Genomic DNA, 22,773 nt, shown 5'->3' on the forward strand with positions numbered 1-22,773 from the left:
TATGAAGTTTATATTATAACAATTTATTTACAAAATCTATACCTATAATATGTATCGTACAACTTTTTATATATAAAATTTATAATATTTAATGTATAAGGTGCACGTATGTGTATATATATATAATATTTTGTACATATAGATAATATTTTCTATACTACTTTAAATATCTACGGTGGTGGTGACAGTAAATCTGACACCTCATTTATTTTTACAGTACTTTTATAAAATAACCTATGATATTTCCTGATATTATAGAGCATTTAAACAAATGATATTAATACAGATAAGAGAAAAATACTATTAATATTTTATGCTATTAGTATAGGTTATCTCATTCGTTGAGAGAAAGATCTTGTTACCGACCCCTCAGTCCCGCGGGCTCGGAGCTCGTATAATAGCAGGATGCTACATATAAGTATATTTTAAAGAGATAAAATAGGAGAGAGAATAGATGTGAGTTACTAATTTATAGCCGCACACGGGCTCTAAGACAAAATGTGTCTAAGATATGTGGGATCATATATTAATGTTTTGTAGGTAATTATGGTATGAATTGGCTATTAGATTGACTATTAATAAATTAGAGCTAATAGTTGGTTATACTATTAAACTTTGCTTAGAGCAGGTACAATAGCAGGTTATAATCTAACTATAAGCATATTTTAAAGAGATAAGAGGAGAGAGAAGAGATGTGAGTTATTAATTTGTAGTCAGCTGTATACGGGCTCTAAAACAAAATGTGGATATAGCATGTGGAACATGTATTGATGTTTTGTAGGTATATATTGTATAAATTGGTTATTAGATTAATTATAGATAAATTGGAGCTAAAAGTTGACTATATACTGTTGAACTTGCTCTCACGCGGACACGGACACGGGCACCCTGTCCCAAACAGAGGAAGATAGAGAGAGGTTAGCTCGCCGCCCGAGAAATCTCTCCGGTCTGGCCGTCTCCCTCCACGTCGCACCACCTGTGACCTGCCCGCCCCATGACCTTGTGCTAAGGCCTTGTTTAAGTGGTGTTTAGATTGAGAAAATATTTAGAAAAAATGTCACGTTAAATGTTTGATCGGATATTAAAAGGGGTTTTTGACACGAATGAAAAAACGAATTTCACAGCTAGCCTATAAACCGCGAGACGAATTTTTTGAGCCTAATTAATCTGTCATTAGCACATGTTGGTTACTGTAGCACTTATGGCTAATCATGGGCTAATTAGGCTCAAAAGATTTGTCTTAAGATTTTTTCCATAACTGTGCAATTAGTTTTTTTGGTTCATCTATGTTTAATGCTTTATTTAGATGTCTAAAATTTGATGTGATGTTTTTTTAAAAAAATTAAAAACTAAACATGCCTTAGTTCTCAAATTTTTTTTCCAAAAACATCACATCAAATTTTTGAACACCTAAATAAATCATTAAACATAGATAAACCAAAAAACTAATTGCACAGTTATGGAAAAATCTTGAGACGAATCTTTTGAGCCTAATTAGCCCATGATTAGCCATAAGTACTACAGTAACTAACCTGTGCTAATGACGGATTAATTAGGCTCAAAAGATTCGTCTCACGGTTTCTAGGCTAACCGTGAAATTCGTTTTTTCATTCGTGTCTAAAAACCCTTCCGATATCCAATCAAACATTTGACGTGACACTTTTTTTTCAAAAATTTTCTCAATCTAAACACCACTAGTCTAATCCCAGCCGAGGCAGGCCAGACGGCAGAGGCCGCGCGCCGCTCGCGGCGAGCAGCGGGCTGGCTAAAAATGGCGCGTCTCCCCCCTCCCCCGCATGCGGCGTGTCCGTCCGCTCCTCGTCCTCCCTTCCTCTTCCTCCCTAGCCACCCACCCCCCAATTTTACACCCGCGCTGCTGCTTCCGCATTGGCCTGGACGACGACGACGACGACATGGCGACGCTCCCGCGGTGAGCACCCACCAGCGGCAAGCCCGCCCGCGTTTGCCGGTTGTTGGTTTTGGGTCGGGCCGGTATGGCGTCCGGGTACGTGGACGTGCCGCTGGGCGGCGCCGACGATGGCGGGGAGCAGCAGCGGCAGGGCCCGCTCCCGCCGGCGGCGCCGATCAAGAAGCAGCCGTCGCGGATCGCGTCGGGGCTGCGGCGGCTGGCGTCCAGGGTGCCCGAGACGATGCGGCTGAAGCGGACGCACTCCAGCGCGCAGCCGGCGCTGCGTGGGCTGCGCTTCCTCGACAAGACGTCGGGCGGCAAGGACGGCTGGAAGAGCGTCGAGAAGCGCTTCGACGAGATGAGCGCCGGCGGCCGCCTGCCCCGGGAGAGCTTCGCCAAGTGCATCGGTGAGTGTCCCCGCTTCCTGTAGCTTGTGCCTGCCTTTGCAATATTTATGATTCGATTTCACCCGCAAGAACACAGCCATCTCCTGCATGCAGCACTCCAATGGCATTGCATTGTTAGCGACAATTAAATATCAAAATTTTTGACAAGCTAGATCGAATCTAGATGGCGTTTGTTCAAAATTTAAACCGTTTCAAATGTTTAAGCAGACAGCATCTCCTTTTCTTCTAATATATTGACGTACAACCAGCATCGTCGTTCCATGCATATACGCTTTCAGCACTTCTTTGATACAATCATACACCTTGATTCATTCCTATTCACATTTATTCAAAAAAAAATAGGAGGAAACAAAATTCAAATATTTAGGGAGTCTTTGGGGCGCAGAATTTTCACATGGAATAGTTCAATTTCTCCAATTTTCCTTTGAATATCATCCAAACCATAGAGGCCTGGGCTCATTCGGAATGCATGAATTTACAGGATTCTCACATGAAACATTCAATTACACCAAAGCGAATTGGCCCTAAGAGGATATTGATCAATCAATCACGGTTTGAACAAAGTTGACTTTGAGCCCCTAAATATAACTCTGAGACAATACTCATGCAGCAAGAACAGGATATATTAATGCTTATGACATTTTCTTTAAGTTAACGCCTGTAGTTAGGAAAGCAATGATATCAAAATAGCAATACATCCATCCTCTAAATATCAACTGGAGCTCTAAGCCTAGAATGACTCTGCGACTTGAAGGTATGGCGGATTCCAAGGAGTTTGCAAGCGAGGTGTTTGTGGCATTGGCGAGAAGAAGGAGCATCAATCCAGATGATGGGGTAACAAAAGAACAGCTGAAAGAATTTTGGGAGGAGATGACTGATCAGAACTTTGATGCACGCCTACGGATATTCTTTGACATGTAAAGGACTACATTCCTTGTCTTCAATGGAAAAAAACTTATGAATTGCCCCTTGATGAGATTGCTTTGCAATCAGGTGTGACAAGAATGGTGATGGGCAGCTTACAGAGGACGAGGTCAAAGAGGTCAGTTCACAATCATCCCTGACTTCCCACTTTTTCCACAAAGCTTGTCGAAATGATATCAATAAATTTTACCTTTCTCCATCTATATGCAGGTTATTGTGTTGAGTGCCTCAGCAAACAAGCTTGCCAAGTTGAAAAACCATGCTGCAACCTACGCCTCACTGATCATGGAAGAGCTGGATCCTGATCATCGCGGTTACATTGAGGTACCAAGACATGAAATCTTCTCTTTTTTTTCTCTTTTTGACAAAACAGCAGCATATAGATATTCTTGTCTCAATGCAGATTTGGCAGCTAGAGACGCTACTCCGAGGTATGGTGACAGCCCAAGGGCCTCCAGAGAAGGTGAAGCTGGCCTCAGCAAGCCTTGCAAGGACAATGGTCCCTTCAAGTTACCGGAGTCCAATGAGGAGGCGTCTCACCAAGACTGCTGACTTCATCCATGAGAACTGGAAGAGGATATGGGTGCTCTCCTTGTGGGGGATCCTCAATATTGGATTGTTCACATACAAGTTTGTGCAGTACAGGAGGCGGGATGCATTTGAGGTGATGGGCTACTGTGTCTGCATAGCAAAGGGTGCTGCTGAGACACTCAAGCTGAACATGGCCCTTATACTCGTCCCAGTGTGCCGGAACACATTAACAAGGCTCAGATCAACAGCACTCAGCAAACTCATACCATTTGATGATAACATAAATTTCCACAAGGTACATATGGAACTCTCACCATTTTCAGGACTGCACAGCCTGACCTTTTTGTTCTGATCGCCATGTCAGGTTATCGCACTGACGATTGCAATTGGTGCGGCTACTCATACGCTTGCTCATGTAACCTGCGACTTCCCAAGGTTGATATCATGTCCAAGAGACAAGTTCGAGGCCACACTGGGGCCGTACTTCAACTTTGTTCAACCAACATACTCATCGCTGGTTGCAAGCACTCCAGGGTGGACTGGCATCCTCATGATCCTCATAATGTCATTCTCGTTCACACTTGCGACACATTCATTCAGGAGGAGCGTCGTGAAGCTTCCATCACCACTGCACCATCTTGCTGGTTTCAATGCATTTTGGTATGCCCATCACCTGCTGGCGATTGCATATATCCTCTTGGTGCTGCACTCCTACTTCATATTTCTTACCAAGGAGTGGTACAAGCGAACGGTATTGCTCTGGCATCTGTTTGGCACAAATATTTCTTCTATGAATCCAGTGGTTTGTGCACAAAATTGACACTTGTGTTTCCAGACATGGATGTTCTTGGCAGTTCCAGTCCTCTTTTACACCTGCGAGAGAACTCTCAGAAAACTTCGTGAGACCAGTTATCGTGTGAGCGTCATCAAGGTAAGCGACATATTTCACAATAATACAAAGATGAGCGTTTTCAGCTTATACTTACTCCTGTATGTTAGTAATATAAGAAAACCACCGACTGATTATCAAATGTGCTATGCAGGCAGCAATTTACCCAGGAAACGTGCTCTCTATTCACATGAATAAACCACCAAGTTTCAAGTACAAAAGTGGGATGTACATGTTTGTAAAATGCCCAGATGTTTCTCCTTTTGAATGGTACCGTCTCATCATCCTTGTCCAACTGTCAAAGTTTGTCCAGGCAGTGGCTTAATAGGTTCTTCAATGCTTCCAGGCATCCCTTCTCCATAACTTCTGCGCCCGGAGATGAATATTTGAGTGTTCATATCCGAACATTAGGTGACTGGACAACAGAACTCAGGAACCTATTTGGGAAGGTCAGTTGAGTGAATAGAAACATAAGAAAAAGTTAGAAAAACTGAAGCATAATGGGAGCTTATGCAGTGTATATATGCTAACGGGTTCTAATTCATGCAGGCTTGTGAGGCACAAGTTACTAACAAGAAGGCTACACTCGCAAGACTTGATACCACCATCGTAGCAGATGGTCTGACGGAAGACACTAGGTAGTTATGTCCCATCAATTTCATATCCTACTTTCATTTACTTTTGGAAGAAATTTCTATACACTTATTTAACCTTGCTGACCTCGCTCTCTTCATTTAGGTTTCCCAAAGTCTTTATTGATGGCCCTTTTGGTGCACCGGCTCAAAATTATAAGAAATATGACATTCTTTTGCTTATCGGGCTTGGAATTGGAGCAACACCTTTCATCAGCATACTGAAGGATCTTCTGAACAACATAAAGACCAATGGAGTAAACTGCTTAACTACAGCAAATTCTTTCTTGTATAGGAAAACAAATGTGCAACATCTAAAGTGAATTGGATTCAACAGGTGGTACAAAGCATGCATGACACCGAGTTAGGCTGCACCTTTAAGGGCAATGGACCAGGAAGAGCTTATTTCTACTGGGTTACAAGAGAGCAAGGTTCCTTTGAATGGTTTAAAGGCGTCATGAATGATGTCGCTGAAAGCGATCGTGATGTACTATTCACTAACTGCCACAGTACAACTTCCACGTTCTCTCCTTCAGATTAATGAATAGATACTAACCTAATCACTCACTATACAGAATGTAATAGAGATGCACAATTATCTGACAAGCGTGTATGAAGAAGGCGATGCAAGATCAGCTCTGATTGCCATGGTCCAATCACTTCAGCATGCCAAAAATGGTGTGGATATCGTCTCTGGCAGCAAGGTTTTCCCCTCTTCTATACCTTTAAATCTGCAAAAAAAAAAAAAACCACATACACAACATTTGATTCCATCTTTGATTCATATTTTACAGATCCGGACACATTTTGCAAGGCCGAACTGGAGAAAGGTATTTTCGGATCTGGCCAACACCCACAAGAACTCTCGTATAGGTCAGTCCTATGTGGTAAATCTCAAGTGATGGCTGCTAGTTTACAGGATAGCAATTCTGATATGTTTCACAAATCTGCAGGCGTTTTCTACTGCGGGTCTCCAACACTTACAAAAATGCTGAAGGATCTTTCAATAGAATTCAGCCAGACGACGACGACTCGGTTCCATTTCCACAAGGAGAACTTCTAAGACCAGACCAGGGAAACACCAAAATAATCGCAGGCACGCATTTATAGAACAAGAAACACTAGCATTGGGTAGCAACTCTAGTTGTGTAAAGTTTCATCAAGATTGGGGCATTTGGTGTATTAATGGGCGTTAGTTGGTGCCGTTCATAGATGGAGGAAAGAAAGGCATGTATTTCTGAGCAATGAGATTTCTTAGAACTTTTCTTAAAAGAAAGCTTCTTAGAACAAATGAAACATAAGAGTTTGAGAATTGAGACCTTGGACAGGCTTCCCTCTGTGTCTCCAAGAAGGGCAGTGGCTGTATCATTCGTAATTGAAATGCTTAGGCTATATAAAAACTCTCAACCAATTTCCATCAACCCGTTCGAATGTTCGATTTCCACCAAAAAAAATGAAAATTTTTCCCAGCATTCCCAAGGCTACTCATCAGTCATCTCTTACATTTTCCTTGCATGTAGGAGCAACAGATAAATTCTCTAAGATAATAAGAGTTTCCTCGTTTTTTTTTCAGCCCCGAGAGAGGCGCTAGGCTTGTGCGGCGTTTCGCCGAGCAGATGGCAGCATGCCATGCGTCGGCGGCAGAGGGTCAGAAGCGGGGTGGTGATTGATGAGCGCGGGAAGAGAGGAAAGAGGTGGGGGGGGGGGGGGGGGGGGGGGGGGTTCGGTGTTTTACCTTCGCTGCCTACCGCCGCTGCACCGGTAGAGGCAAGCGGCCACCCGGCCGGCCACCAACGTGAACGCCGGGAAGGAAGGTGGGACGGCAGACGGCCGCCGCTCCGGTGGAGGGAAGCGGCCGCCCGGTCGCCCACTGACGTGAACGCCGGCGGGAAGGAAGGTGAGTGTGTGAGACGGCGGAGCCGGGCGGCATCAGCCTCCTCTCTACACTCCCCAAGTCTAAGGCCAAATTCGGGTTTCCGTCTTGATTAGGTTGGGCCCGGTTAAGAGAAAGCCCATAAACATAAATGGGCTACACGGAAGTCCGAAACACCGGCCCACGTAAAGTTTCCAAGACCTTTATTGGGCCTCACGTAATCCAAATCCCGTTACGGCCCAAAGAACGTGGCCCAGCCCTAAACAATGCCGCGGCCACCCGATCATGATTCGGCCGGCGGCCCAGATCGAGGCGGTGCGAGCAGTAGCGGCGGATGCTTTTGCACCTCGCCGGAGCTGAAGGCGATGGCCCGGCGCGGTGGCGGCGGCGCCGTGGTGTTGACCACAACCCTCGGCGCCTGGAGCGACGGCGAAACGCCGGGCCAGCAGCGCGCTGCCACGCCGTAAGCCATGTACGTTCCTCGGCACTGGCAGGCCGACCATGGCGGCCGCGCGTCGATCAGCGCTGCGCCGGGATGCTCTCTGACGCAACCCTCGCCGTGGCATCCTGGCCTCCGGCTGCTGTCGCAGGCAACCAGGGTTGGTGAGGAAAAGGTATACCTAATGAAATTTGCTTGCACCAAAAGCCCCAAATTCACTCTAAATTACACTACAAATCTCTGCAGTTGCATTCGTACAGTAATGACATGAATGAACTGGCAACATCATCACACCAGCTTGTATCAGCACCAATTTTGACATTACAATCTACTAGCACTTTTTGATTTTTGAATTGCGCGTTGGCTGTCATATGATGACGACGACATCCGCAAAAGTTGCATAGTAGTTATACTTCACTTACAGCACACTAAAGTCACTAATCCTAGTATACTCATACTGTGATTCTGTGAAGGTGGTTTGACCGTCCCAACAAATATTGGAAAGACATCCATTCTTACATATATAATTTTTTGTGCTGCAAAACATTCCTCCTAGAATAAAAATAACTGGGGCTAGGCACTTGGCAGTGGGGGATCCTGGATAGGGTGTCATGAACAAGCTGGTACGATTTACCATTTGGTCACAAGAACCCTTTTTAAGTTTTAATCATGCGCATTATTAAATTTGCATGTTTGGTGAATATTCCATGCATCTTTTACATATGGTCTCTCCACTTTCCACTGAATTCTGTAACACTTTCTGACCTTATTCTCAAATAAAACTTCATTAAACCCTGTTTAAGCTTTAACTGGACCAATTGAAATGATGAATTTCCAATGTCCGACAGAGATCTGTCGAGTGCACAAAGATTGTGTATCCTTATCATGTCCACAATCAATAACTAATAATTGTAATTGGTGAAGGGTTAATGGACAACTCCTAATTTTCTTATCAGAGTCAACATTAGCATCCACGGGCACTTTTGTTCATGCCATGTGTTCTTCTCTCACAATCTCCTTATGATTGATTTGTCCACAAGGGAATTGCCATCATTTCGGTTCTTTCTTCATTTCTTCTCTAGGTGATGGGGCATGGTGTGAGCGAAACACCTCACATGATTCCTTTCTTCTCCCTCCACTTGAGAAAGCAAAATGTTCTTCTGATTTGAAATTGAACGACTTGTTGAGTTGCAGGCTGTGCCGGTAATTACTGCAACATGTTTGTAATTGTCTCCTTTTCCTTTTTTCCACTTCAGATAAATGAAACAGTGTTGGGATCTAAATTAATTAGCACAGGACCCAACTAATCTTGTACCAGAAACATTCATCAGAACTATATATATGCAAGCTTAGGCTACACAAAAGCTTGTACTAAACAGTATTACTAGTTAGACTTGTCATCATAGTTAAGTTAACAAAGTTATCACTTATCAGTGCATCGTACTTGGCACTAGCGGCCGACAGAAAATCCGGCAGCCACACTCCGCACCTCTAGGGGAGGGGAGTGACAGTCAAGTGTCCCTTCATTCTCCATCTACAACGCAGCGCACACATAGCCTTTTAGATGGTAAAGCAGAAATTCCAGAGTGGCAGCAAGATGCATACCATTTTGATTAGCTCACCACTGACTCTCCTGGTTGCCCTAAAATAAGAGGTAGTGTAGTACACTTTTGTAGTTTTGCTGCTAATCTATTCAGCTAATTCCTACTATATTGATTGGAATCTTGTATTTTCTTTGGATTTACTTGCCTTTGTATACCCCAAGGGGAAAGTGTTGACAGATTTATCGCCAGTTCTCTTCAGGCACTCTGATTTTCTTTTACCCATTAATAAACATACATCTGAGCTTTATGAGTTTTATTGCATCATACGGTGAAAATTTTCTCTAAATTAGCGTATGGTGCATTCCGTGATGAGTTTAAGTTGCCAATATAACAAAAGAAGCATTGCAAGTTTTCATGGAATCGCATGACTAGTGACAATAAGAAATATCCTAGGACTGTAGGGAGACGAGATAGCCGTCTGCTAGTTGCAAGAGGCATCGGTTTCATTGCAACATTGGGCCGACTGTAAAAGGCTTACTCATTGCTCTTCTCATCATTAAGTCACAATGCTTAGATTCCCCTTTGACCGATCTTCTGATATCATAGCAGGCTCTGGTGCTTTGCACTTTTGCCAGTTGCAAACAGTTTGGAGGGTAGTTCTTGGTCGTCCATTACTTCACTGAAGATTCCGAAATCAATCAAAATTTAGGCCGTTCTTCAGAAAGAAGCGATCACTGCAGAGCTGAACTCTGCTTCATTGGGTGTTCTTCATGCCATCTTTTAAATTTCTTTGTAGAGCTACATATCTAGGCCAACTGCTGCTTTATTCTTGTTGATACTCATTTGCTGCATTTGAACGGTTTCAGATGGTCAAAATGGTAGGCTGATGAATATTGGCTGCATTTGGGTTCTTAGGAATCGATATGTGCTTGCAGAAAGATCGGTCAAGATTATTCGTCACAGTTAATGCTGTGTTCATTTGGTTAAATTCTGCTTGGTAGCAGTAGGATGTTTAGAGCTGCCAGCGTCAGGCTTCCGTAGTGCCCGCGTTCAAGAAATCAGCCTGTTGATTCCATGACTGAAATAGTTTGCAAGACATGGTTAGTATATAGTCGCTACTTTTGCCAGTCGCATCATCAAGGCAGCAAAGCTATTCCACTATCTTGATTCTGTGACAGTTGAAAGAGTTATATATATCTTCTCTTCCCTGTCTAAGCAGCATCTACATGACCTAAACCATGTTTGTTCAGACAGCGTGAGCACCAAGATCTCCGATGCCCAAACCGCGTATAACTGTATTTCTCTACCAAATAAAAACAGAATCGGCTTTTCCTCCAAGAATTCGTATTGGTAGATTTAGATAGTACTGATGAATATACAATTTCAGCATCTACCTTGTAAGGTTTCATTTTGGTGTTCCCTTTTTATCTATGTTTGGTGTTTATATTCATTGAGAAATGTATCGGGAGATATCATATTTCCTATTATAAAATATTTTAGTACAGTGAAAAATGTTCATTGTATTTGGAACTATCAAAATTTTAGTATCTATAGGTATTTTTGTGAACGAAATGAGGTAGATCTTCAGCTTTTGTCTTTTTTAAGAAATAATTTTAAGGTCCTTAAGGATTACCTAAACCTCTATCTCTATATATAGCATTCTCTAGATGGAAGATGGCCAGATGCATCTCCCATCTCCATGATGGACAATCGACAAGATCAAGCCCTCGAAAATTACTATAGTGGAAAATCTGCATAAAAACGAGGTGTCACGCTGATTGAGCCACGACTGGCATGACAAAGCACTCCTATTGGCGATGAGAATATCTGCAAATTCCGAATAAGGGACATCTCGCACTTGCAGGAAGAAAGATGTCTTCCTGCCCTGCATGTGTTACTGCTATCAGAGACAGTCAGACAGTGACCGGCAACATCTGTTGCATCATGCTTATTAGCTTAGATTGAATTTTAAAGCTTAAATTTATAATTGTTTTTAGGTTTTTTTATCATGCTTTATTTTCAAGTCTTTGCTTTTAAATCACTAAGAACACATATATAAATTCCTTTTGTTATAAATTATTTTTAATTGTTTCACTTATGCTTAAAATAAGCCAAAAGATCAGACGAACAATTTGCTATCTGCAGCAGCAAAGACAGGAAATTTCCGGCAGTCAGACGCCTTGGCTGATTGGCTCAGTGGGCTCCTGGGGTCAGCTACTTGCCATTGCCACTTTACCAGTGACGGGGAAAGAAAAATTGCTTCAGCAAGCATGCCATGCACTAACCACAGGGGCGGCCACATGAGCCGCCACTAACTGAGCAAATTGGGAGCAAGACAAAAAGTTTGCAGCACTCGGATTTTCTTCATATTTCAGGTGTGACATAAAGCAAAACCAGCGCCAAACTTCTATCGCAGAAAGATATCAAAGTACTACTAAATTGCTAATTCCGACCACACAAAACAAGCTGTTCTTGCACGAGACGGTTGATCTATTCTTTTTTTTTCTTTCCCTTCTCTTTTCTTAGCTTCTACTAATTTAATTTGAGGCGAAGTTACGGTACGGCGACAAGAGAAGGTTAGCGACGCCACTCCGACCACCGCACTACCCACGGCAGCCGCCGCCGGCGCTCGGTGCATCCCCGCCTTCCTTGCACCTGGCAGCACCAATCGGATGCTCCCTGCGTGTGTGGACAGGTCAGATCAGCTCAGGTCCCTGAGCACATGTCAGCGATGCTGGCCCACAGCTCGTCGTCGTCTTCGTCATCGTCGCCGTCGAAGCCAAGCTGCTGCTTCTGCTGCTGGTGGTGCTGCCAGTTGGCTGCGCCGGCTGCCGCCGGCGCCCCCCACCACTGGGATTGGCTGTCGTAGCAACTGCTGCTACTGCTGTTGGTGACGCCGTTGTAGGCACAGTACTCATAGCCGTTGCCGTACACCTCCGTCTCCAAGCCTGCCGCCACCTCGGCCTCGGCCTCCGTGTCGGCGTTCCTCGCGAAGCGCCCCTGCACCCTTGGCCTGCTATCTGCCAGCGTCTTCCTGCAGGCATACTGAAAACACGACAAAGATGATGAGCAACAGTAGCCGCCATGGTCAAATTGTCAAGGGAAACCAAAATGCATTTTGTAGGTTGTGTGAGAGGGGAGAGGGTCAGTCAATACAGTGATCTTCTTGTGGAAGTTCCTCTGATGGCGCTTGACGCGGTACCTCTCGATCCTCTCCTTCCTCTCTTCAGCACTGTAACGACCCACCTTCTGCGAAAACAGGCCGCCTACTTCCTGGCTGCAGATGTCACCTGAAAACGGTGGCGGTGGCGGTGGCGACGGCGGTAAATTCATCACCTGTTTTGCGTTAGCATAGACAAGAAAGCGACTTACCCAAAATTGTTTGTTCATGGCTACATACAATTCCAGCTTGAGACTTGGGGTTACATTACCTGCAGGTCACCGGTGCTGAAGACACGGCGCAGGTTCCTGGAGCTGAACTCCAAGAGGTCGCCGGAGGATGATGAAGTGGAGGAAGACACAGGGGGGCCATGCAATTGGCTCGCCGGAGCAGACGAGCAAGAGAATGCGGCATTGCTGTTGAAGAGGTCAGTCAATTGGTGGTGAAGAGGGAGGAGGAGGGAGTGTGAGCTGGTGCTCTTGTGGATGTAGAAGGAAGGGAGGGAAGAGTAGTAGGGCGATGGAGCGGAGCCGGCGACATTGGGGAGAGAGAACATGCCGCCTTTGTCGTTGATGAAACCGCCGCCACTGCCAGGAATTTCAGTTGGAGCGGTGGGCAGAGCAGAAGAGAAGCTAAGTGTATGGTGCATGGGGAGGTCACTGTAGGTTGGAGTCGAGGAGGAAGAAGGATGGAACATGGCTTTTGAATTGTGGATCCCCTTGATGTGTTGGGGGGCTAAGTGCAAGTGAAGGGGTTTGGTATAAAAAGACAGAGTTAAGTGTGTGCAGTAGGGCTATGCACCAAAGGCAGTAGGGCCACTCATTTTAACTAGGTATAAAATTCCTAGCATAGAACCTCTAAGCTAATTACAGCCAACAATCAACATGTCTAAAGGATTATCAGATGCATAACAAACCACTCAGATGTATCTGTTACTGTGTACTCCAAGCAAACACTATCAGGGCTATTTGATGATCAAATTTGCTGTAAGAAGAACCACCATCATGCTTGCTCGTCTACTGTTGAGCTGTATGGCAAGGCAAAGTTGTCTCCCTTTCTATATAACTAAGACACTGGAAATGTTGTTTCAAAAAAGACATTGGAAATGAGAATATTTTCCAACAAAGCAAAAGACGTTCAAAATATATCTGCTTTGATAAAAGACTAAAAAGCATGCTGAATTTAAGAGTTGAGAAGAATGGCCAGGTGTCAGACTCATAGCTAAGGAATAAGGTCCAACCATAAATGTATTAAAAAATAGCAGAAGATGCCAGCTATCAGCTGCTGCTATTTTTGTACGTGGACCTACTGCGACCCTGCGAGCATGTGTATATACAGGCGATCTTACCAGGAATTTTTTGAAAAAAAAACTCTTCAATCTTTTTCTAAGAATTTTACCAGGAATTTTTTAAGAATCTTTTTCTAAGTTCAAAGCTAAGCCTGAACCTGTTCTTCCCTGATACAGATGAGAAATAAGAAGCTCCTAACTTTTTCTAAGAATTTTACTTCAAGAATTCCATAGCACATTTTCAAGAACTAGGAAAGAGTGAGTCATCAGTTATTTTATTTCTGTAACTGCATTTTTGTACTGCACATAAAACTAAAAAAGTTCAATAAGCCAGTCATCACAGAATTTGGGACATCAACAAGCAATGGGGTAGAAATATAAATGTATAGTTGAGATATACTTTTGTCCAAGAGAATCACAAAGGCAACAGTACTAGCAACTAACATGTGGAGAAGGGATAGAAAGGTGTAGAAGACATGCTGTAGTTGGATATCTGTATACTGCTTGCTACAAGGAAACTCAAGCCCACCTTTCTCAACTTCCAAAGCAGTCAATCTTAATCCTTAAACAGAAAACAAAAACTCGACCAGTAGGGGAAAGACCACCTCCACACCTCTTCAAGCTAAGAAGAAACCTCAGCCAAAGCCTAACAGAGAAAGGCCACGAACCCTAGCCAATTGGCACGTGGATCCACCCCCCATGGTTTGGACCTTAACCCGTTCTTTTGAGACCCCTGTCCCATACACGAGGGAGGCCCTCCCCATGTTTTTAAGCAAGGGGCTTGCCGCTAGCGAGTGACTTTTTTCAAAACAACTCTAAAAATTCACTCCCAAGAGCAGTTGAACCATGGACTGGTAGCTGCTACTACAGCGCTTCAACCACTAGACCACTAGGCTACAGACCCGTTCGCTAGTCCTTAAACAGCGTTTACAGGTTGCCCAGCAGTCCTGTCTTTGATTCTGTACAATGAGATTCTGGTTCTGTAGCCAACATAAAACAACAATTCGCTAGTGTTCCATCTAAGGTTGGTACCAATTTCAAATATCTATAGAACTATCCATAATTTGATATTTGACTATAAGAAAGTAGGAAACAGTAACTTACCACTCCAAGGATCAGAAGAGCTTTGAGAAAGCTGGTGAGTAGACTGGAAAACTAAACAGTTCACCCATAACACAAAGTAGCATACTATGCATGGAACTAAAAACAGTGAGCGTATTTGGATAGAAAAGGACTGATCACATCTGATAATTGACAGCCTATTTGTCTTCTCCTAGAAAATCTTATTGTTCATAGAGAAGTGGACGCCAGGTAGAAGTATTAACTGCGTGCAGTGCATTTTGTATTATTAAAATCAGACATACCTGATCAAATCCATCCAAGGCATGATCTTCACAGCTTCCTGACATGAATTCGCCAACAGCCTTGTTATCTTCCTTGCTTTCCTTGAGGAAATAGCAGACCTAAGACTTATAGTAAAATTATTAAGAGACAAAAGCATCTGATAAAACAAACAGCTATAATAAACAGCACCATCACTATGCCATGAAAAGGAGCTACTGAAGAAAGCAAATAGAATTTTTTTCAGTAGCAAAAGAAACTTACAGTTTCCTTTTTTATGAGTTAACATGTCAGTGTCCAAATTTATGTTGAATCAGGACATGAACCATACCTTCAAACACAATGAAGTCAATGCACACTATTCTCAGGCAACCTGACGCTAGTTAAACCATGCAGGCAAGAAAAGACAGGGAAAAAAAACAAATTGCCACCTGAGGAAAACGCATTTTGCTTGGTACCATGCAAAAATCATAAAGTTCGAAAATACCAGAACATGTGAGAATGGCATGTGGGCCTGGGCTCAAACGTCATTTGCACATGCAAGCCCTCATGCCATTCTTACATGCAATAGCATTTTCCAACTCATACATATTTGCGATTGTGCATACCTAGTTTTCTTAAATTAGAAGGATACTGCGCATATCAGTAACTCTTAGTTCTACAGTTTTGTGCACAGTATGAAATTCCATTCAGTTTGAATATTCGTTCATTAGCTGCCACATGCCCACGACACACAAACTAATTTCATAGGTTCCTAAACATGCCTGAAAGAATAACAATGTCATGATATAATATGCTTCAGAATTTAATATGACCTTCCATGTAGGTGAACTATATGCACTATCAACTTGACCACAATTTGGCAATTGAAGGCACTCAATGTACAGAAGAATAAGTACAGGTTCTCACAATAACAGGAGAACTATAAATGAATTTAACATAATACATTTCCATCAAGTTTAGTTCTGACAGTAAGGTCACATAGGCAAGCTAACAATGCAGAAATGACTGGACAAGACGAACCAAATTTGGATTAAGATATGCAGGGTTCTTTACATTTAAGGCCTATGAAAAACAACATATACAACATATCAATTGACAGGTACAACTGAGCTCTCTTCTGTATTAATGTCAAAAGATAGATAGTTGATGATCCAACCATTCTCATCTACGACCAGCTCTTGAGCCACCATGATGCTTATGCACCCCAGGACCCATGCATGAAAACAGTGATGGTTTCTTTGGCTTCGTGCCGAACAGGAAAGTCCTAAGAGGAACTCCAGCTTTTGTTGACAACTTACGGAAGTTCTGTTGAGCTCGGTTGCTTCTTGCTATAGATAACTCAAGATTTTCTCGGAGCTTCAAGAGCACCCTGCCGACCTCCACTTGGAGGCTTCTTACGTGGTCCAGACCAGCCTCTAGCTCTTTAGCAACTTTGTTATTCTCTTGTTTCATATTAAGCACCTCTCCTTGGAACTTTGCAGCTTGGAAAGGGGTGAAGTGAACTTCATCGCCTTTATCCAGAATTGTGATCTTTGATATCTCCTCTTGTATGCTGCAGAGTGATGAAAACCTGTTCTCTAGTTCTCCTTTTAATAGCACATTCTTTTCCATCCAGACTTGAAGATCTGTGTTCAAATCCCGAAATTTCTTTTCTAGAACAGCTGACTCCAGCTTTGCTACCTGATAACTGATAGGAACTCCGTCTGCACCACTCTGTGCCTGTGCTTCAATCAATTTATCCATATCATTTTTTAGCTTGTCAAATGATGTTTGGAAATTTCGTATTTGATGATATGATGTGCTAAACCTCAACCAAAAGTCCAAGTTATCCTCCAACACCCTGTCAATTTCTGCTCTAAATTTTTCCTCGCCAATTGACGAAGCAAGATGCTCTTCAACTTGGCATTGCTTAATATACTCCTCTATGTCAGAAATCTCTTTGTCTTCAGTGGTAGGAGTGGTGCTTATTTTCGAGGTTTCTTCAGACTTCTCCACATTCTCAGGAACAGAGGCATTCATCTTTCTCTGCAAAGAACTTAGCATGCGCCGAAGAGAGTGAATCTCCTCGTCTTTCATTGCATTGGCACTCTTCAGATCCTTCAGCTCTGACATTGACTTTGTATGATACTCTTGATTTTTCTTCTCAATTTCTGAAAGCTTTTGATCTGTACCCTTGTAGGTCTGAAGGACAGATACATACTCTTCAAATAAAATCTTCTCCTCACCATCAGATCCATTTGTGTCAGGATGTTCCTGCACCAAAGGACCCTTGGAGCCTTTATCATGTTTCTCGACTTCATTCTTTGAACCATCTAATGAATCGGATGTTTGTTTCTTTGCATATTGACTTGTTACTTTTGAATCTTCTTCTTGACATTTTGACTCTAGGAATGGATTCATGAAATCACTGTTCTGGGGCTCAGATTCATGCAGTTTTTCTACAAATTCAGCAAGTTCACTGCAGGCCTCATTCATTTCTTTATGAATATTCTCTGTCCCATTTGTTATGGACTTTCCAATTTGTTGAACTGCTTGCAAAACCACTTCAATTTGCTTCAATCTGTCGACCAGCTTACTGGAATCAGCAACTAAAGCCGACTTGTCTTCCTCCAAGGCTTGCAGGCGCTTGTGAAGGTCATCTATCTCAGTCCTCATTCTGTTGATCTGAGCATTCTGTGACGTGGTAGCAAGCTCCAGATCAATCACCTTCTCCACAAGTCGGTCAACCTTATCTGCTAAATCAGCCACCGATACCTCCGGGTGCAGTTCAATTAGTTCTTTGACCTTTTGGCACACTTCTTGCAGGTCAAACCTAATCTCATTCTGAATAGAGTCATCACCATCCCCAGTTGGAATTGCATGGATGAGTTCTGTGCCACTGTTATAAGGTTCATCAATTTGCGTATGAGGCTGCCCGCACTCAGCTTTGAATGTATCAAGCTTCTTCTTTGCTTCAACGAATCGTTTGAACTCCGTTTTTGCCTCTTCAGACGATCTATTTTGCTGGTCCTGCAAATTAACCAACGTATCCTCACAAGACATAATGGCTCGTGCAGCCATCAATGCCCGGGCTTCATTGTCTTCAATGGCCGTGCCGGTGCTAAAAGCATCTTGCAAACTGCAAACTTCATCCTGTAGCTCCACCACCTGCCTGTCAATGTCCAGATACCTACCTAGCGCGCTGTCATAAGAGGTCTTCAAGAACTCCTTCTCAGTCTGCAGCACCAGGATTTGCTTTTGCAGCTTGTCAATCTCCTCCTGCGCATTTTCCTTGTTCATGTGGGAGGTGATCCTCCGGTGCATCTGGGTCCTCTTTGGGACCGGGCTGGTTCCCCGGCTAGCGCCACGTGATCCCATTGGCAAGCCTTCCAGCGCTGGAAATTTGAAGTTGCTGAGATCAATTCCGGATATCGCCTTCTGGAACCCCTCCCCGTCACCATCTTGCATGGAGAACTGGATCTGGTCCGGGAATGCTGTGGCAATGGTGTGGTTGGCCTTATGCAGCTCGCTGGATATCCGGTCATACCTGTCGGCCAGCGCCTGGTAGGACCTGAACATCTCCTCGACGTGGTTGATGAGCTCGGGCCGGCTCTTGAAGTAGAGCTCCGCCTTCTTGCCGAACGAGTCACCGTCCGCTCCGATGAGCTTGAGCATGGCCGTCACCCTGTCCTCCATCTCTGCACACACAGAGACCCAAGATACATCACCGTCACGACATAACTGAAAACAATTCGCAATGCGCATTTTGCCGAACACGCAGAGGGGGGGCGAGCGAGCACGCGGCGGCGGCGCACGTACCGTGGATGGTGGTGTCGAGCCACTTGGACTGGGTGGTGCGGATGTGCGACGCCCACCACCAGGAGTAGGCGTTGCTCGCCGCGCGCTGAAGCATAGCCGGCCGGAGTCACGCCCGGCGCGCGACCGCCCGACCGCCCTCCTGCAACTACGTAACTCCGCGCTCCCGGTGCGGTGGTCCGCGCCGCAACGGACGGCGGGCGCGGGTGCGTTGCGCCCGTTCGCGGTGGGGGTTTGCGCTGGCGGCGGGAGCGTGGGGGGGCGAGAGCCGGCGGGGTGCCCGGAGGGAGGGAGACAAGTGGGGGGGGGGGGTACCGGTGACGGGATTGGTGGTGGTGGTGGTGGCGGCATCGCGAAATAGGAGGTGTGGGCGGGGGTGGTTCTCGCGTGGTTGCCGGCGGGCGGCTGGGCGCGACGCGCGCGGGCCGGTGGCCGGGGAGGATGGACGCGCGCGAGAGGCGGGAGGTGAGTGTAGGGAGGCTCTCTCTCTCTCTCCCCGCGTTACGCGCGGCCGTCCGGCTACCGTGGCCGTAGCCGTAGACGAAGAAGGCCAGCGCGAGGGGGGAATAATTAACTTTTTGCCGCTACGAGAAATGATGGTAACATATTTACCATCGGACCCACGTGTCATGCACATATAAAAATTCATATGCATAGCGGGTGGCAAATATATTAAATGTTATTTATAAGAGTAGTAAAAAGTTAAATGCCCCGTGCAAGGGAGGCGGGCGGCACATCGGCACGGTGGATTTCCCCCTCCACTGCTACCCGCGCGGCTTAGGATGCGGTCGGTCGCCTTCGGTTCCGCCTCGAGCCGTTTTGGGCGCGTTTATGGACTCTTAGCCTCCTGACTCCCATGTTTCGTTTTTTACGTATTTTTACGAACGAAAAATAATTTACAGATAAACTTTTATATACGTGTTTAAATCAACTTAAAAGTAAAGTTATAAAAACTGAAAAAAAACACAAAATCAAACCCAGCTTGATAGATGCAGGGCTTACATAGCCTTTTATAAAAAAAATAAAACCAACCTTAAAGTTAAGTTCTAAAATTTAAATTTTAACTTGTAAGCAGTTGTAACTGCAAGACGATTGAAGCCCTGGTTTTCCTGCTAGGCTGGGCCACTTCTAGTTCCATAGTCGTGGGCTACCGACCGGTTCAGTACTACTTTGGTTTAGACGATAGACTTATCTCTATCTCCATCTTTAGATTGATATGGATATCAATGAATCATACGTATCTCTATCTTTACTGTTTCATAATTAAAAGATTCGGACGTTCGTGAGTCTCCACACACCATGCGACCTCTCGGGCTGCCCCCGATTGGGCCTTGGTCACATGTGTTGGCCACACCGCTAGGGCTACATCCGTCGCTGTTGGGCCACGTCACCCTAATTACATGGGTGAAATTTCTCTTTTGTTATGTAGCTCTTCGTCATAGCAAAATGTAAATTTGTATTTGTGATTTCATACTTTCATGTTACCCAGCTTCTTGAAATGGTTGAACGGAATGAGCTCAGCATGTCCATATTAACAATTCTTGATGAAAATATAGCAAGTGCAAGTTCAAGGCCGCCGTCGTGAAGTCGGGACGCAAAAGGTGCTCCACCCTGCAAGCTCAACATGTCCATATTATTAGCACGACCTTCGTGCAGCCGATCCTGACGGCACAGAGGTATATCCGTATATGCCCGTGAAGAAGACCAGCTCCTAGCTGAACATCGTCGGGACGCAGCAGGTGCTCCGCCCGCTAGCTCCTGGCTATGCACGTCGCCGTCAATGGTGCCTGACAGGTTGGGCGCAGGCGGTGGCATCGGCAGTGACGTCGAGGACGGCGCCGAGAGCCGACTTCTTGCCGTCCCTGCTAGGCTCTGTCGCACACCGCTTGCGTGGACCGTACGGCACCACCCACCCGGCCGCTGCATTAGCCGTCGTTGTCCCTGCGAGATCCGTTGCATGCCGCCTACGTGGACTGCTGCCTCGGCCATCGTCGTCCCACACCGCCACGAGCCACTTGTGCGGGCCGCCGCCCACTCGCCATCCCCCCCCCCCGCTCCGCTGCAAGCGGCCGCTGACTTTGCCCAGCTCCGTCGTCGCCCCCGTCCGGCTCAACCGTAAGACCGCCGGTCTAGCCTGTGGCCGTGTGCGCCGAGAGAGAAGAGAAGAGCGAGAGAAGCACGGAGTGACAGGTGGGAATGGAAAATAAAAAGAGTTGAGATAAAAATAAAATAACCTGACATGTGAGATTTATCGGATGTCACATCAGTAAAACTAGTCAAAAAATAAGTCAATATTGTCGAGGGACCATTTTTAAACAATTATATGAGTTTAGGAATATATATTTCTGGTATTCAGGTGAAAGAATGAAAAACAATCTTGCGCTTAAGTCGAGTAACCTAAGGTGGACTTTTTACTATTTTCGCGGTTGTGGTCGCCCGTCCGCTAGCTCGCCTGCCATGCCGTGGGGCGTGCCTAGATGGGCCTATTCGGCCTCGCATACCAGGGCCTGGTGAGCCGAACAAGCCACAGCGCTTGCTTCTGATAAACCAACAGACAACAACAGCTCCAGCATGAACGACACCAATTGAACACGAAACAATCGGGTGTGTGCTGGCACGAAGCCATGAACTAAAGATTTGTCTATCTTTGAGATGGATTATGGGCGTCTGATTTCGTCATTTTTTTCCACCATTGATAATCAGACTATCGATATTCCAAATAAAAAATCTAAGCATATTTGTTTTATATTTTCAATCAAATCAAAAACGGGTTCTTCCTACATGTTATGCTTGTCATAATTATACACATGAACAAATATATATGCCATATATTTTAATGAAATTTTGTATTAAACAATTGCTTTTATCTCATACCATTGTGCTAGTATAATAATTATACACATGAAACACATATATATGGCATATATTTTAATGAAATTTTATATTATATGATTATTTTTATCTCGTGGCATTGTGCTAGTATATATAATACTCTCTACTCAAAAATATTTATTGTTTAGAAGAAGATCTGGTCAAACTTCTAAAATTCCAACAAATAATTATGTGTTAAAATTAATTTATAAAACCTAGGCTGCTTTCGTTTGGAGGGGAAGTTGAGTTAGTTATCCGACGTGCAAAACACAGTAATAGATTAGTACATGACTAATTAATTATTAATTATTAAAAAAATATAAAAGAGATCAATATGATTTTTTTAAAACAACTTTCCTATAGAAAATTTTACAAAAAATACACCGGTTAGCAGTTTAGAAAGCGTGTACATGAAAAAAGAGAGGAGTTAGATATCTAACTTGCTGGCCCTAATATGTTTGCTTGTTCATTTTTTAATACAAGGATCAAATGAGTAAAGTAAAAAAAGTAGGGTCATTTTGTTAGTCAGGCTTTAAAATAGGGGCAATAGAGCCATTGTCTCTTACTTCTTTTCAAGTGATCATTGTAATTTGACTGTATGCAAGGGGTTTTTTTGCATACTCAACTTGCAAGGCTTTTGCTTGAGTTTATACTTAAAAAAAAATTGCCATTAAAACAAACTCCACGTGATTTTTTTAGAATCAAACTTGAGGAGCCTAATTTGTTGACAGTGAAAGGGTATTTTCAATGCGTTGCCAGTATCAACCGTACCAAAATTTGGCATCGTAAATTTTGGTAGGCAACAAACTGAACAAAACTTTAAACATTTTACTGGTCAGGTGTAAAACCAAACATCATCTCTACATCTTTACCTGACAAAAGTTTAGCAATACCAAAATTTAGTGTTGCCAAATTATTAAGGCCATGATGGTTTACACTTAAGATTATTATAATTCAAATTGTTGAGTCAATTACTATAAGATATAAGATAGATTACTATAAGCCAAAATATATAATGCATAACCAGATGAGTAATTAATTTAAAATATATAAGGGTAGTAGGTATTTAGTTACTCAATAATCTAAGAAAAATATCATTGGATAAACTTACCAGATTACAGTAATATAGTCTCTATATTATAATAAGTTAACACAATAATTTAATTG

The 22,773-nt window shown here is 43.9% G+C and overlaps 3 protein-coding genes across 3 annotated transcripts; 1 reads left to right on the forward strand and 2 right to left on the reverse strand.

Annotated features, from left to right (window-relative positions):
- Positions 1–1,893: 1,893 nt before the first annotated feature.
- LOC102715762 (putative respiratory burst oxidase homolog protein H) lies at positions 1,894–6,401 on the forward strand. The gene is made up of 15 exons (XM_040524524.1): positions 1,894–2,316; positions 3,071–3,233; positions 3,310–3,358; positions 3,451–3,564; positions 3,644–4,066; positions 4,136–4,522; positions 4,607–4,702; positions 4,815–4,930; positions 5,007–5,109; positions 5,210–5,298; positions 5,399–5,549; positions 5,630–5,779; positions 5,868–5,996; positions 6,087–6,165; positions 6,246–6,401. Exons 1-15 carry the CDS (start codon positions 1,995–1,997, stop codon positions 6,353–6,355), a joined length of 2,481 nt encoding a protein of 826 aa, XP_040380458.1. The 5' UTR covers positions 1,894–1,994; the 3' UTR covers positions 6,356–6,401.
- A 4,999-nt stretch (positions 6,402–11,400) lies between these two features.
- On the reverse strand, positions 11,401–13,045 carry LOC102717433. Its single transcript, XM_015837403.2, has 3 exons — positions 12,580–13,045; positions 12,305–12,484; positions 11,401–12,193 (listed from the first exon to the last, which is right to left on the reverse strand). The coding sequence occupies exons 1-3, from the start codon at positions 13,003–13,005 to the stop codon at positions 11,855–11,857; spliced, it is 945 nt and encodes a 314-aa protein (XP_015692889.2). The 5' UTR covers positions 13,006–13,045; the 3' UTR covers positions 11,401–11,854.
- A 2,821-nt stretch (positions 13,046–15,866) lies between these two features.
- On the reverse strand, positions 15,867–18,965 carry LOC102717711 (protein NETWORKED 2A-like). Its single transcript, XM_006654461.3, has 2 exons — positions 18,739–18,965; positions 15,867–18,617 (listed from the first exon to the last, which is right to left on the reverse strand). Exons 1-2 carry the CDS (start codon positions 18,830–18,832, stop codon positions 16,102–16,104), a joined length of 2,610 nt encoding a protein of 869 aa, XP_006654524.1. The 5' UTR covers positions 18,833–18,965; the 3' UTR covers positions 15,867–16,101.
- Positions 18,966–22,773: the final 3,808 nt, after the last annotated feature.

Source organism: Oryza brachyantha, chromosome 5 (genome assembly GCF_000231095.2).
Source record: "Oryza brachyantha chromosome 5, ObraRS2, whole genome shotgun sequence".
Lineage (NCBI taxonomy): Eukaryota > Viridiplantae > Streptophyta > Magnoliopsida > Poales > Poaceae > Oryza > Oryza brachyantha.